This window comes from Cebus imitator, unplaced genomic scaffold, assembly GCF_001604975.1.
Source record: "Cebus imitator isolate Cc_AM_T3 unplaced genomic scaffold, Cebus_imitator-1.0 Scaffold279, whole genome shotgun sequence".
In the NCBI taxonomy this organism is placed as follows: domain Eukaryota; kingdom Metazoa; phylum Chordata; class Mammalia; order Primates; family Cebidae; genus Cebus; species Cebus imitator.
Genome location: NW_016107594.1, coordinates 4,017,958 through 4,033,710, shown reverse-complemented (window position 1 = coordinate 4,033,710; position 15,753 = coordinate 4,017,958). Strand labels below are relative to the sequence as shown.

The following is a 15,753-nucleotide window of genomic DNA, read 5'->3' as shown; positions in this document are numbered from 1 at the left end:
TCAGGGAGGGACCCAGAGGAAGCTCAGTCTTTGCACACCTCTTCCCTATGGTGTTTATTCAGTTCTGTCAGGGAGGGACCCAGGGGAAGCTCAGTCTTTGCACACCTCCTCCCTGCCTCGTTTATTCAGCTCTATCAGGGAGGGACCCCTCCAACTGAATACACTTCCTCAAAGCATCACACGTTTTGTTTCATGCAATTTTTATGGAGATCTTCCTAAAACTTACTGTATGCATGGTTCTCTCCATTGTAAGTAGTGTAATTAACCTTTCTTTCATGCCCCAGGTCATTACATTGCCTCAGAGTACTCAAGAGGCAAAGCATGTTAGAGAGTTCCCTCACACCACAACCCCATTATTCTTGGGGTGAGACTCACTAACTTATGTGAAACAAACAATATCCAAACCAATTCAGTAATTGAATTACAAAGCATAGGAAAATTTTCATCTCTTTCCCTGTAATCTGAAGACACTTAAAAAAATCATCAGGGATTTTATGGTGTTGTTTACATGGTAAGAGAAACCAGTGCTAGGCCTTTAAAACCAGACACTCGTGCATAGAATTGGTTTGTTTTTTTAAAGGCAGTAGTCGGGTCAGATCTTCAGATTCTTTCAGTTATTAAACAATCATTTCTTTTTCTAATTTCAAATTACGTATTTGGTCACTTACATAATCCCATGTGTGTTTAGTAATCTCTGTCTCTGTCTTGATTCATCTTCTTTTTGGGGATGTAGAATAGACTTATAATGCTAAATTAAATTTTGAATTTTCAAATACTCTTAATGCCTGTCTGACATATAGAAAGTGACAGATAACACAGCCTATAGCTCGTAAGGATTCATTTTGATAAAGGCATGCTAAGCGTGCATTCACAGAAACAGAATTAAGACAACTATTATCACCCACACCATCCAACTGAATAGCTGGTGGCTTTTCTCAAATGTGTAAAATGCTTTCATTCATTGTTGATTTTAATCTGTGGCAGCAAATTAATGTGATAAAATGCTCATTTTAAATTCTTTATTATTGTTTTCCAACCTCCAATTTTAACTTTAATGAGCCATGCAGGAATTTACAATTCTATTGCACAGGCTGTACAGACACAACAAATGTTTGTCAAAAGAACGGACAAATGAATGGATGGGTGCAATGATAGACTTCCGTGTTTCAGGAATAATTTCTTTATGCTAATCTCTATATCTAAAGCATTTTAGGTGCTGCAGTTTTTAATTAACCAGCACTGACAACTGATAATTTTTAAATTACAAACTTCAAATATTGCCAATATAAGGAAAATGTTAAGTGAAACAGCTTTGTTGTCTGGGATATATACCCTGGTCCTTTGTCACGGCCAAGAAAGAATTTACAACATGGACACATACGAGGACCACTGTTTTAGGAATGGAAAGGTTAATAGAAAAAGAAGTGAGAGAGAAAAGGCTTCCTCCTGCTGTGAAAGCTGGTCACCTAAAAGAGGGTCTCTGGTTTGTGGCAGAACGCATTCGGTTTTGTACAGAGGCTTGAGAGGCGGTAACTGATTTACATAGGGCCCAGGGGATTGGTCTGACCAGGTGTGTCATTTACATAGCCTGAGAAAAAACTGGCCCTCCCACCCTCATCTTTTATTATGCAAATGTGGCCTCCACCTGGCTGGTCACCAAGATGCCCGTACACATGGTTTTACCTGGAGGCTGCTGTGACACATGGTGAACAGGAGAAAGCAGAGGGATACACCACATTGCAGATGCCTGGCTTCTAGGTGCAGCCGCTGCTGTTTACATATGAAAGCTCCTAGTCTGCATATCTGTGCCTGACTTCTCAGGCTGCTTTCCCTTAGACATGTGCAGAATATGCAGGTTTGTCACATAGGTATACACGTGTCATGATGGTTTGCTGCACCCATCGAATCATCATCTGCATTAGGTGTTTCTCCTAATGTTATTCCTCCCCTCTCCCCCCACCCCCTGACAGGCCCCAGTATGTGATGTTCCCCTCCCTGTGTCCGTGTGTTCTCATTGTTCAACTCCCACTTATGAGTGAGAACATGCGGTGTTTGGTTTTCTGTTCTTGTGTCAGTTTGCTGAAAATGATGGTTTCTAGCTTCATCCACATCCCTACAAAGGGAGGTCCATCCATTTTTATGACTTCATAGTATTCCATGATATATATATGCCACATTTTCTTTATCCAGTCTATCATTGATGGGCATTTGGGTTGGTTCCAAGTCTTTGCTATTGTACACAGGGCTGCAATAAACATACATGTGCACAAGTCTTTATAGTAGAATGGTTTATAATTCTTTGGGTATATACTCAGTAATGGGACTGCTGGGTCAAATAGCGCTTGTGATTCTCGACCCTTGAGGAATTGTGTCACTGTCTCCCACAATGGTTGAACTAATTTACACTCCTACCAATGGTGTAAAATCATTCCTATTTCTCTACATCCTCTCCAGCATCTGTTGTTTCCTGACTTTTTAATGATTGCCATTCTCACTGGTGTGAGATGATATCTCATTGTGGTTTTGATTGGCATTTTTCTAATGACCACTGATGAGATTCTTTTTGTATGTTTGTTGGCTATATAAATGTCTTCTTTTGAGAACTGTCTGTTCATATCCCTCACTGACTTTTTGATGGTTTTTTTTTTTTTCTTGTAAATTTGTTGAAGTTCTTTGTAGGTTCTGGATGTTAGCCCTTTGTCAAATGGACAGATTGCAAAATTTTTCTTCCATTCTGTAGGTTGCCTGTTCATTCTGATAACAGTTTCCTTTTCTGTGCAGAAGCTCTTTAGTTTAATTAGGTCCCATTTTTCAGTTTTGGCTTTTGTTGCCGTTGCTTTTGGTGTTTTAGTCATGAAGTCCTTGCCTATGCCTAGGTCCTGAATGGTATTGCCTAGATTTTCTTCTAGGGTTTTTATGGTTTTAGGTCTTATGTTTAAGTCTTTAATCCATCTTGAGTAATTTTTGTATCAGGTGTAAGGAAGGGGTCCAGTTTCAGTTTTCTGCATATGGTTAGCCAGTTTTCCAAACACCATTTATTTAATAGGGAATCCTTTCCCCATTGCTTGTTTTTGTCAGGTTTGTCAAAGATCAGATGGTTGTAGATGCATGGCTTTATTTCTGAGGCCTCTGTTCTGTTGCATTGGTCTATCTGTTTTGGTACCAGTACCATGCTGTTTTGGTTATTGTAGCCTTGTATTATAGTTTGAAGTCAGGTAGCATGATGCCTCCAGCATTGTTCTTTTTGCTTAGGATTGTCTTGGCTACATGGGCTCTTTTTTGGTTCCATATGAAATTTAAAGCAGTTTTTTTTGTCTAATTCTGTGAAGAAAGTCAATGGTAGCTTGATGGGGATAACATTGAATCTATAAATTACTTTGGGCAGTATGGCCATTTTCACGATATTGATTCTTCATATCCATGAGCATGGAATGCTTTTTCATTTGTTTGTGTCCTCTCTTATTTCCTTGAGCAGTGGTTTGTAGTCCTTAAAGAGGTCCTTCACGTCCCTTGTAAATTGTATTCCTAGATATTTTATTCCCTTTGTAGCAATTGTGAATGGGAATTCACTCATGATTTGGCTCTCTGTTTGTCTATTATTATTGCTGTATCGGAATGCTTGTGATTTTTGCAAATTGATTTTGTATCCTGAGACTTTGCTGATGTTGCTTATCAGCTTAAGGAGATTTTGGGCTGAGACAGTGGGTCTTCTAAATATACAATCATGTCTTCTGCAAACAGAGACAATTTTACTTCCCCTCTTCCTATTTGAATATCCTTTATTTCTTTCTCTTGCCTGATTGCCCTGGCCAGAACTTCCAATACTATGTTGATTGGAGTGGTGAGAGAGGGCATTTTTGTCTTGTGCCTGCTTTCAAAGGGAATTCTTCTAGTTTTTGCCCATTGAATATGATACTGGCTGTGGGTTTATCATAAATAGCTCTGATTATTGTGAGATACATTCCATCAATACCTAGTTTATTAAGTGTTTTTAGCATGAAAGGGTGGCATATTAAATCTTATCGAAGGCCTTTTCTGCATCTATGGAGATAATCAAGTGATTTTCATCATTGGTTCTGTTTTTGTGATGGATTACATTTATTAATTTGTATATGTTGAACTAGCCTTGCATCCCAGGGATGAAGCCAGCTTGGCCACGGTGGATAAGCTTTTTAATGTGCTGCTGGATTTGGTTTGCTAGTATTTTACTGAGGATTTTTGTTTCGATGTTCATCAAGGATATGGGCCTGAAATTTTCTCTTTTTGTTGTGTCTCTGCCAGGTTTTGGTATCAGGCTGATGCTGGCCTCATAAAATGAGTTAGGGAGGAGTCCCTCTTTTTCTGTTGTTTTGAATATTTTTTTTTTTTTTTTTGGGACGGAGTTTCGCTGTCGTTACCCAGGCTGGAGTGCAATGGCGTGATCTTGGCTCGCCGCAATCTCCGCCTCCTGGGTTCAGGCAATTCTCCTGCCTCAGCTTCCTGAATAGCTGGGATTACAGGCACGCGCCAGCATGCCCAGCTAATGTTTTGTATTTTTAGTAGAGACGGGGTTTCACCGTGTTGACCAGGATGGTCTCGATCTCTTGACCTCGTGATCCACCCGCCTCGGCCTCCCAAAGTGCTGNTGTTGACCAGGATGGTCTCGATCTCTTGACCTCGTGATCCACCCGCCTCGGCCTCCCAAAGTGCTGGGATTACAGGCTTGAGCCACCGCGCCTGGCCGAGTCCCTCTTTTTCTATTGTTTGGAATAGTTGGTAATGATACCAGCTCCTCTTTGTACCTCTAGGAGAATTTGACTGTGAATCCAACTGGTCCTGGGATTTTTTTTGGTTGGTAGGTATTAATTACTACCTCAATTTCAGAACCTGTTATTGATCTATTTAAGGATATGACTTATTCCTGATTTAGTCTTGGGAGGGTGTATGTGTCCAGGAATTTATTCATTTCTTCTAGATTTTCTAGTTTATTTGCACAGAGGTGTTTATAATATTCTCTGATGTGTTTCTGCATGATCAGTGGTAATATCCCCTTTATCATTTTTTATTGTGTCTATTTGATTCTTCTCTCTTTTCTTTATTATTCTGGCTAGCAGTCTATTTTGTTGGTCTTTTCAAAAAACCAGCTCCTGAAATCTTGATTATTTGAAGCGTCTTTCATGTCTCTATCTCCTTCAGTTCTGCTCCAATCTTAGTTATTTCTTGTCTTCTGCTAGCTTTTCAATTTGTTTGCTCCTGCTTCTCTAGTTCTTTTAATTGCGTTGTTAGGGTGTCGATTTTAGATCTTTCCCACTTTCTCTTGTGGGCATTTAGTGCTATAAATTTCCCTCTAAACACTGCTTTGGCTGTGTACCAGATATTCTGGTACAGGTATTGATCGACTTACCACCTATCAACTTACGACCATTCGACTTTACGACCACAATCACTAGCCACGACTGCTCCGCGTCTGGCAGCGCCAATGTTGCCCAGCTGGGCGTACGACAGTGCGGACCAGCTTCCGGCAGCACTACCATCTCCGCGTGCACCATTTCAACTGTACATAAAGCCTGCTCAACTTAACAACCAAATTGTGTTACGACCGGTCCGTGGTCCCGACCGTGGTCGTAAGTTGAGCACTAGCTGTATGCTATATCTTCTCATGGGTTTCAAATAACTTATTTCTGCCTTAATTTCATTATTTACCCAGTAGTCATTTAGGAGTAGATTGTTCAGTTTCCATGTAGTTGTGTGGTTTTAAGTGAGTTTCTTAATCCAGAAGTTCTAATTTGATTGCACTGCGATCTGAGAGACTGTTATTATTTCTTTTCTTTTGCATTTGCTGAAGAGTGTTTTACTTCCAATTACATGGTCAGTTTTAGAGTAAGTGTAATGTGGTGCTGAGAAGAATGTATATTCTGTTAATTTAGGGTAGAGAGTTCTGTAGACATTAGGTCCACTTGGTCCAGAGCTGAGTTCAGGTCCTGAATATCCTTGTTAATTTTCTGTCTTGTTGATCTGTCTAATATTGACAGTGGGGTGTTAGAGTCTCCCATTATTATTGTGTGGGAGTCTAAGTCTCTTTGTAGGGCTCTAAGAATTTGCTTTATGAATCTGCATGCTCCTGTATTGGGTGCATAATATTTAGGATAGTTAGCTCTTCTTGTTGCATTGATCCCTTTTCCATTATCCACTGCCCTTTTTTGTCTGTTTTAATCTTTGTTGGTTTTATCAGAGACTAGGATTGCAAACCCTGCTTTTTTTTTTTTCCCTACTTTCCATTTGCTTGGTAAATATTCCTCCATCCCTTTATTTTGAGCTTATATGTGTCTTTGCATGTCTGATGGGTCTGCTGAATACAGCACACCAATGAGTCTTGACTCTATCATTTATGCCAGTCTGTGTCTTTTTATTGGGGCATTTAGCCTATTTACATTTAAGGTTAATATTGTTATGCATGACTTTGATCCTGTCATTATGATGTTAGCTGGTTATTTTGCCCATGTCCTCTGGCCCTTCCTGTGGTGGCATCAGTGCATCTATGACACCACAGGCCATGTCCTCTGGCCCTTCCCGTGGCCACATTGGTGCGTCTATGACACAGGCCATGTCCACTGGTCCTTTCCGTGGTGGCATCAGTGCATCTATGACACATGCCGTGTCCTCTGGCCCTTTCTGTGGTGGCATCAGTGCATCTATGACACAGGCCGTGTCCTCTGGCCCTTCCGTGGTGACATCGGCGCATCTATGACACAGGCTAGGTCCACTGGCCCTTTCCCTTGGTGGCATTGGTGCATCAGTGACACAGGCCATGTCCTCTGGCCGTTTCCTGTGGTGGCATTGGTGCATCTGTGACACAAGCCATGTCCATGGCCCTTTCTGTGGTGGCATTGGTGCATCTATGATACAGGCCATGTCCTCTGGCCTTTCCCGTGGTGGCACTGGTGCATCTATGATACAGGCCATGTCCTCTGGCCTTTCCCATGGTGGCACTGGTGCATCTTTGACACAGGCCGTGTCCTCTGGCCTTTCCCGTGGTGGCATCGGTGCGTCTGTGACACAAGCCGTGTCCACTGGCCCTTTCTGTGGTGGCATTGGTGCGTCTATGACACAGGCCATGTCCTCTGGCCTTTCCCATGGTGGCATCGGTGCGTCTGTGACACAGGCCGTGTCCACTGGCCCTTCCGTGGTGTCATTGGTGCATCTGTGACACAGGCCTTGTCCTCTGGCCTTTCCCGTGGTGGCATTGGTGCATCTTTGACACAGGCTGTGTCTGCCAGCCCTTTCTGTGGCAGCATTGATATGTCTAGGACAAGCCATGTCCACTGGCTCTTCCCACTCCCGCTTCCTGGGAGCAGCTCCATCCCTCTCAGGTCAGGCCAGGTTTGCCCCCAGGAGGCTTCCTTCAGCTGGAGTCTCTCTGGGCATCGCTAGTCTCTGACGCTGCGTGCTTGGTTCTCAGGTCCACCTTTTCAGTGTGAGTATGGAGCACACTGGGGCCAGGCTCTTAGGCTCTAGCTAAATGCTTCCTGAAAGCAGTGAATCTCACAATATATATCCACAGTGAAGCTTGCCAGGTACTTATGTCAGTGCCCGATGTTGAAGAAGGCCGAGGGCTCTGCAGCCTGGTTACGTGCGGTCTCTGGAAAACCCATATTGTAACTAACGGCAACCATGTGGACACTCAGGTTGAACTGCACGTCTTCCTAAACATCAGTGTGGTGTATCACAGTGAAATTGATGATGTGTTGTAGATTCAACACCAGTAAGCAGTTGTTTTAAGCAATAAAAAAAAAATACTTGGATTTACATCCTAAAATGTTGATTCAGAGAATACAGCAACCTAAATAATGACTTTGACATTGGAGGCTTGCTGATACAGTGAAAAACAACTCTTTTAGAAAAGTTCTAAGTGTAACTTTTATGACAGTCAGTCAGTGATCATCTCTGCAGCACTGCAGCACAGCTAACTGCTTCAAGCCGTGTTTTCATTTTAGTGCTTCCGAGAACAGCCTGCCAGGCATATGCACACAAATTTGGAAACAGCATGACCTCTTTCTTTTGTTGTCTAGGAAAAAGCACTGTGTGCCCTCCCAGGTGGAGTATAGTCAATTCTTTTTATAAGCTGGAGGTAAACTGCTCCTTCTTAATTAATTTGTTTTAAAAGTATGGCGTGCAACTACATTTTTACAGAGATAAGTTTTAAAAAATCATTTCATTGGCCTGTAGCATACATATGATAAAGTGAGAAAACGTGATTTTCCTGTGATCATGGAGATGAGTTATAACCTGCCCCATACATTTTTTAATTTACAAGATATTCCATATAAGAGGGAAGGTTTAGTTTTGTGAAATTTTGCAGACTCTTTCGATTAAAATATATTTGGTGAGGTCTATGATTTTGAACAGTGGTGACGGGAGACATTTGAGAGGAACTGTTAAACATATAATGAGCCACAGTGGGGATGAATTTGCGTGCATTTGCTTAAATGTTCCGGAAAGGTCACTAACTACTTTCCTTCCTGTTGCGTTGGCCTGTGATGTGCGGTGACATAGTTATGACGCTTGCGTATGTGCCATCGTTCATGGCTGAGGTGAACCTAGCTGGGAAAATCCAACCAATTAGGTGTGTTCATTATCACGTTTCCACTCATCTCAAACTTGGCAAAGAAAAATATAATGATACTAAGGCAGATGTCACATTTTAACCTGTGTTCCAACGTCTCTCTTGCTTTTAATTGTTACTCCCCCTATTGCTGGGACTCGAAACCTCTTCGGAATCAATATTTCTGCTTAAGGGAACCAAAGCAAAGCCAGCTTCGCCCCTGGAGAGGTCACCGAGACCCGTCTGCAGTCTCGCCCTGGCGTGCAGTGGACACTGGGCCTGCCTTCTGCCAGAGCCGTAGAATCTGGAGATGTGTCATTAATGAGAAAGACACGGTTTTCTGTAAATGAACCATGACAAATGGGTTAACGTGAAAACAGCCACCTACTCTCCAGGACTGTCACATGGGAACCCCTTTATCGATGAGGCCGCTTCACACCTCCACCCAGCGTCTCTCTATTCATTTGTCTGTGTCGCACTTAATGCCCTTGATAAATCAATGTTACGAAGCTCTGTCAGGAGAGGCAGCAGGAGAAGCAGTGTTTAAATGGACCTCACCCCTGCCATGGTGAGGTGAACACATGGTAACCAGATCCACCCTACCCAGAAAGAAAATGATTTCCTAACTCTGGTCTCTCCCTGGCACTGTTGGCATTTTGGATGGAGCAGTCTTGGGGACTTTCTGAATCCCCTAAAATAGTGCCTTGAATATTGTCCGTTTTCAATAATTTTCCTTAAGGGATTGATTGACATTAGGGGGAAAAAGGAACAAAAAAGAAGAGGAAGAGAGGATTTTGGATGTCTCTCTGGTGAAGGAGCAGCTCAGCAACGGACTGGTTTAATAACATCTGATCACCCTTCCTCAGTTTTCCAGCCTTCAGATTCTCTTTCCAATGCATGCTTTTTAAAAATGTGCCGACTTTGTGCCAGCTCAGTGGCTCATACCTGTAATCCCAGCACTTTGGGAGGCTGAGGCAGGTAGATACCTATGGTAAGGAGTTCATGACCGGCCTGGCCAACATGGTGAAACCCCGTCTCTACTGAAAATACAAAAATTAGCCAGATGGGGTGGCAGTTGCCTGTAATCCCAGCTACATGGGAGGCTAAGGCACAAGAATCACTTGAACCCGGGAGGTGGAGGCTACAGTGAGCTGAGATCCTTCCACTGCACTCCAGCCTGGGCAACAAGAGTGAAACGCCGTCTCCAAAAAAAAAAAAAAAAAAGTATCCGCTTTGTAAATTTTAAAATTTTAATATGTAACGTTATGCCTTAAAGTGCAGGTCATCCTGAATGGCAAGCTCATTTTGTCGTTTGTCCCTGTTTTCTTGGGATAAGATAAGAGGTTGGAGAGGATGCAGAAGCTCCACTCACACAGGTTAAAAATAACTGGAGGGAAGGGACAGCGGGGGGCGGGGAGTTAGGAGAGATGGCATGTGGAGAAATGCCACATACAGGTGAGGAGGAAGGCAGCAAATCACACTGCCATGTGTGCACCTATGCAACAGTCTTGCATGTTCTTCACATGTACCCCAAAACCTAAAGTGCAATTAAAATAATAAATAACTGGAGGGGGTGAGGAGCGCCAAGTGCCCTGCAGCCCACGGGAACAGACACAGAAAGGATGTATTTCCGCTCTCGGGCACGGTGTCTGGAAGTCCTTGGGGAAAACTGCTGCTCTGTCTGTCCTCAGACGGCGCTCGGACCCCTCCAGGAGACACCTGGCAGTGCCTCCCACTGTGTGCGTGGTGCGGGGTGGTGAAGGCGCAGGCCTCCCTTCATGAAGCACTTTCATCAGCTCTTCCTGCACAATAGAGGAAAATGATTGACTCTAATGGACAACTGGTTCTGGTGAGGGAGAATGTTGGGGAGTTCTCCTCTCTATAAATATGTCATACCCTGAGTTCGGGCCAAGGTATCACATGCATTACTGGTACCTTCCAAGGCATATTTAATATGGTCTTCATCTCCAGGTGCATTGATTTTGCTTAGGTGGCCTGTCTGGCTGCACAGCCAATGGCACAGAACGCCCGTGCAATGCGGCTCGGGAGGAGACTGGCTGGTGACAGCCACAGGTGAGTGTGGCCTGGCCCGGCTCAGATTCATAGAGCCAGCCCCTTTTCAGTGCACGTCCTACAACTTAAAGCTATGGCACCTGTACTTGCAGGGAAGCAAGTAAGTTTCTGCTATTATATATTTTCTCGGTTAAAAAACAGTAGCTGTTCATTATAGTGATTTTTAGAAAAACACACAAGCCCAAGAGCACACAGGGCCCATCCTGCCACTCAGCAGCCTCCATCAACATCTTCAAGTACTGTGATCTTTCCTCACACAGGTCTCCTGCACTAACAGATTCCACCTTGACCCATGCATAGTTTAGCATCCTGCCTGCATTTTAACTAAGCGTGACAGCACGAGCACCTTCCTCAATGACGTGACCTGCGTAGGAATGGCTCCATGCCTGCGCACTGTCCTGCAGGGACACACTCTGCTTAGCTGCATCTCTGCTGCTGAGTTCGTTGGTGTTTTTATAATCCTGCAGCTTTACAAGGATATTCCTGTATGCCGTCTCATTTCCCCACGTTTCACGCTATTTTCTTGGGGTAAACGTCCAGGAATGACTTGCTCTTTCAATAACAGGGGTGGGCATGGGGAAACGGTCGCCCAGGTACTGAGGGGGGAGAACACGCTTGTTGACTTGGGGCTTCCTTTTCTTACAGCTGTCTCGTATACAAATTACAAGAAAACCCCCCCGCCAGTGCCCCCTCGGACCACCTCCAAGCCTCTGATCTCCGTGACGGCGCAGAGCAGCACCGAATCCACCCAGGATGCCTACCAGGACAGCCGCGCCCAGAGGATGTCCCCATGGCCCCAGGATGGCCGCAGCCTGTACAACTCCACGGACAGCCTGGACAGCAACAAGGCCATGAACCTCGCCCTGGAGACGGCCGCAGCCCAGCGCCACATGGCTGATGGGCAGAGCGGCTCCACCCGGACCAGCGACAAAGCCATCCTTGTGTCCAAGGCGGAAGAGCTCCTCAAGAGCCGCTGCTCCTCCATCGGGATTCAGGTAACCGCTCTCGGGGCCTGGCTCCAGTCAGTCCTGCAGGTGGCATAGAATAAGCACAAACCCGGCCAGCGGCCCTGGGTCCTCCTTAGCAGTGACCGCAACCCTCAGCAGGGCCACAGAACCTGAGAGCGAGGCTGTGCGTTCGCATTGCGGACCCGCCAGCGCAGCCAGTAGGCGGGAGACCCCCAAGGCGACTCGGACCCCAGTGCGGGGCTGAACGAAACCCGGGGGCTCCAGCTCCCCGTCCCCTGCCACCCTGAAAACACACTCCTGGCCGTGTATTTTCCAAGGGTCAGAGGCTGCCTAGAGAGTATGGAGATAACATTATTTTGATGCTTAAAAGGGGAGGGTTTCTGCTGAAGCCTGATTTTTCAAAAGCTTTCAGTATTGTGGCCAAAGAGTTGAATGGGGGAACCAGAAGGTGTTGGGAATGAAAAGGTAAAAGGAAATGCAGGCTGTCCTCGGTACGGAACCAGGAGGGGCTCACAGGCGTGGGCCGGCCCCTCAGCTGCGGTCACAGATGCCGCGTCCGTGGTTTCAGACCACAGACAGATGATCCACTGTCCATCCAGCCCCCAAATATCTATCCATAATACCGATGTGGCAGGTGGTTCTTTTCCCCGTGAATGGAGAGCTCTGGCCGGCTCTGGCCAGCTCCCACCCATGTACCTCCCTCTGCAAGTCTGTGTTAGGTATGGCACTGTGTACCCTGGGGGGCCAGGAGAGCTTCCCGTGGTCTGGGTCAAGTGGTGTGTCCCTCCGGGATCTGGCAGGTGGGGTTGAGCGGGGCTGGTCACCAAGCCCGCTGCCGGCATGGCCCTCCTCCTGCTTCCTTTCACCCCTGCGTTCCGTGTGCGTTCCTCGGAGCTTTAACAGTCAGATTCTGGATGCCGCTGGGGCGGCCCAGGGAGGAGGGTGAGTGGAGCGTGTGTGAGAGCCGGGCCGTGAGGCCCTGGCAGCCAGGCATGCGGGCGGAGAACGCGGGGAAGCCGCCCGCTGGCCCAGGGCCTCTGAACCAGGTCTCCACACTGTGGCTTCATTGTTTTGTTTAGGATTCTGAATTCCCAGAGCACCAGCCATACCCAAGGTCAGATGTAAGTACCAAAATGTGCTCCAAAGCCGCGTCCGCATGAGTTTTATTTTCTCTCCCTTTTTTGGATGTTCATGCGACTGCTCTTGTCGCCTCTCTCTGTCCTGATTCTATATGCCAGGCACTATGCTGGGTGCACCCACCTGTCCCCTCTTAGATGAGGACGAGGGGCTCATCAGGGTCCATAACCTGCCCGCAGCCCTGGGCCTAGCTGGGCTCTGGCGCCCGTAAGCAGGAAAGCCAGCGTGCCCTCATCCGTCTCCATCTCCGGGGTCACGTCTGCAGTAGAGAATCTCAGGTCATCACACTGAGCACAATGCCACTGTCTCCTGCCCCACCCACAGCCAGGACCCCACACCCCTCCGTGGTCAGCCCTCTTCCGCTCCCAGCTCCCACCCCTCGTACAGCCACCTCTGCTGAGTGCAGGCTTCTCATCCCCCCGCTTCCCCTGCGAAGCTCAGCTCGTGCCTTCACCGCTACCCAGAGGCCTCTCTGGACCCCCATGCCCCACACTGTGTCCTATGGGAGGGACTCTGGACCCCAGCACCCCACATGTGTCCTGTGAGGGGGGACCTTGCTCCCAGCCTCTTGCCACCCTGCACCCAGCACTGTGCCTGGCACATAGGGAGTGCTCGGTAAATGTCGGGAAAGTGAGTGGACGGATGGGCCGCTGGGTGCGTGCTGGGTGAGGATGGATGCACAGGCAGGAATGCAGGTGGATGACGAAGTCACCTTTCATGGCAGTAAGAAAAACAAATGCACAGTCCTGTGTGTTTTCTGGGCATCCTGTGAGCTGGTGAAGTCAGTTATGCAAAGGAGGTGAATTGAAAAGCCACAGGGCAAATGTACTTGGAGCAGCTCAAGTGTCAGGATAAGGAAAACAGCCGAAGAAAGAAGTGAAGCAAGTCCAGGAGTATAGGAGGAGGAAAAGAAGGAAGTGAGTCATGAAGTGGATGAAAGGCGGATTCCCGTAGGTGCCTGGGAGGCCTCGGGAGAGGAGCTGCAGATGCCAGCTTGTCAGGGTAGGTGACAGGCTGAGACAGGCGCCATTTAATCCTCACAATAACCCTGTGTGCTGGTTGTTATTGTGCCCAGCCTTTGGATGGGAAAACTGAGGCTCAGGGAGGGTCAGTGACTTGCCTAACGGTGCCCAGCCAAGGCCACAAGCAAAGCCAGCCTCCACTCCACCCCTCCGCTCTACTTCTCAGAGAAGAAAATCCCAAAATGATTGCATACCCTCAGGAGCCTGCCCTGGTTCTTTTCCTCTCCTGGGATATGGGGCAGACATCATGCTGCTCCCCAGCTCACAGGCAAAGCTGGCTAATGTGTGTTACAGCAGCATTTAATGGGACTGGCTTCCCAGAGCCACAGCTCCAGGGACCTTTGGGGGCAGTTTTGTCAGAGTGCAGATAGCAGGAGAATCTGTGTTCTGCAAATGTCACTCCTACAAGTGAACAGCATCTATGCCACTGAACATCCCTCATGTGGCGCTCACACCCTCTGTGACTCCACAGCACGCAGAGGGAGAACTCCAGTGGGGGGACGGTGGCGCTGTCCCACCAGGCAGCTCCCCAGTGCATTGGGCAGCACGTGACCCCTTACAATCAGGGTTTGAATTCAGGATTCTCATGATAATTACTGGGCTGTGTCTAACGTGATCCCCAGTGAGTGAGGGTCCTCAGCTCACATCTCCTATGGCCCCCATCCTCCCTCCCTGCCTAGCTGCAAGTCCCCTGTTCCTCAGGTGACTGGACACGGCCACATGAGTCTGGCCCTTACAGCAGGACACACACACAGGCCACGTCAGAGCTCCAGATTTGCAGGCCAGTTGCCCATAGGACAGAATGGGCCCCTGCCTTGGCACTCAAAGGCCAGTCCTAGGATAAGGAGGAGAGCTTGTGGGCACAGCTGAGCTGCCTCGGAGAGGTCCTCTGACCCAGAATTCTTGGTCTGGCCTGACGTCGCTTTTCTTGGTTACAATGGGACCATTTGTGTGTTCTCTCTTTGCAGCTTGTCTCTCCTGCTGAGTTTTCCATTCTCTTTTGTGTGCATGTTTGTGTTTGGGGAACTCCGTAGGACATGCTTACAGCTCCCAGATACTGCAGTTAGGTGGGACAGAGGCCTAGTCTGACATTTAGGATCCTTCCCTCCCTGGTGCCTTGTGAGCCCCATCTTTATAAGTGAGATCAATTTTTTGGTTTTCTTTTTGAGACGGAGTTTTGCTCTTGTTGGCCAGGCTGGAGTGCAGTGACACGATCTCGGCTCAATGCATTATCCGCCTCCCAGGTTCAAGCCATTCTCCTGCCTCAGCCTCCTGAGTAGCTGGGATTACAGGCACGCGTCACCACACCTGGCTGATTTTTATATTGTTAGCAAAGATGGGGTTTGACCATGCTGGCCAGGCTGGTCTCGAACTCCTGACCTCTGGTGATCCACCTGCGTTGGCCTCCCAAAGTGCTGGGATTACAGGCATGAGCCACCACGCCCAGCCAATGAGATGAGTTTCTACTCTGTGGTCTCTCCCACCAGGTTGTGAGAAGGCAGGAGCAGCCTGGAAAAGCCTCTGTGGCTGTCCATTCTGAATGTCCTGCCAGAGACGAAAGTGCCTGCCTGATTCTCCAGGCTCAGTCAGCTGCCCTGGAGCTCAGAGCCTCACAGGCAGCAGAGCTGGCGACTCACCCCTGACTTTTGGAGGCACAGCACGTCTCCGAGGGAGAGGGAGTTTGTATAAAATCCAGGGTACCCACCATGTCCTGTGTGAGGTTTTGAAGGAAGGGCAGGAAATGAGCTTGTTGGGAGAGCAAAGATTGCAGATTGGCACTGTGGCCCAGTATTACTGGTGAACGGTTCCTGCCGCCAGCCCCACCCACATGCATTTTCTCAGCATCCCTACAGAAGCTGGGCTCAGAGGCGGCTGGCTGGCCTTGATGCCACAGCTAACCTATGACTCCATGGGAGTGGGACAGTGATTTTGCTCATTCATACGTTCCTTGCATGCCTATATTTTTCAAAAC

General features: G+C 47.3%; 1 protein-coding gene across 1 annotated transcript in view; it reads left to right on the top strand.

Moving 5' to 3' along the window:
• DLGAP2 (DLG associated protein 2) overlaps positions 1 to 15,753 on the top strand; it is a 167,618-nt gene that overhangs the window by 122,637 nt on the left and 29,228 nt on the right. Inside the window, exons 6-7 of the mRNA XM_017501136.2 lie at positions 11,300 to 11,649; positions 12,702 to 12,743. Of these exons, the coding sequence (XP_017356625.2) occupies positions 11,300 to 11,649; positions 12,702 to 12,743 (392 nt within the window). The remainder of the gene's footprint in view (positions 1 to 11,299; positions 11,650 to 12,701; positions 12,744 to 15,753) is intronic.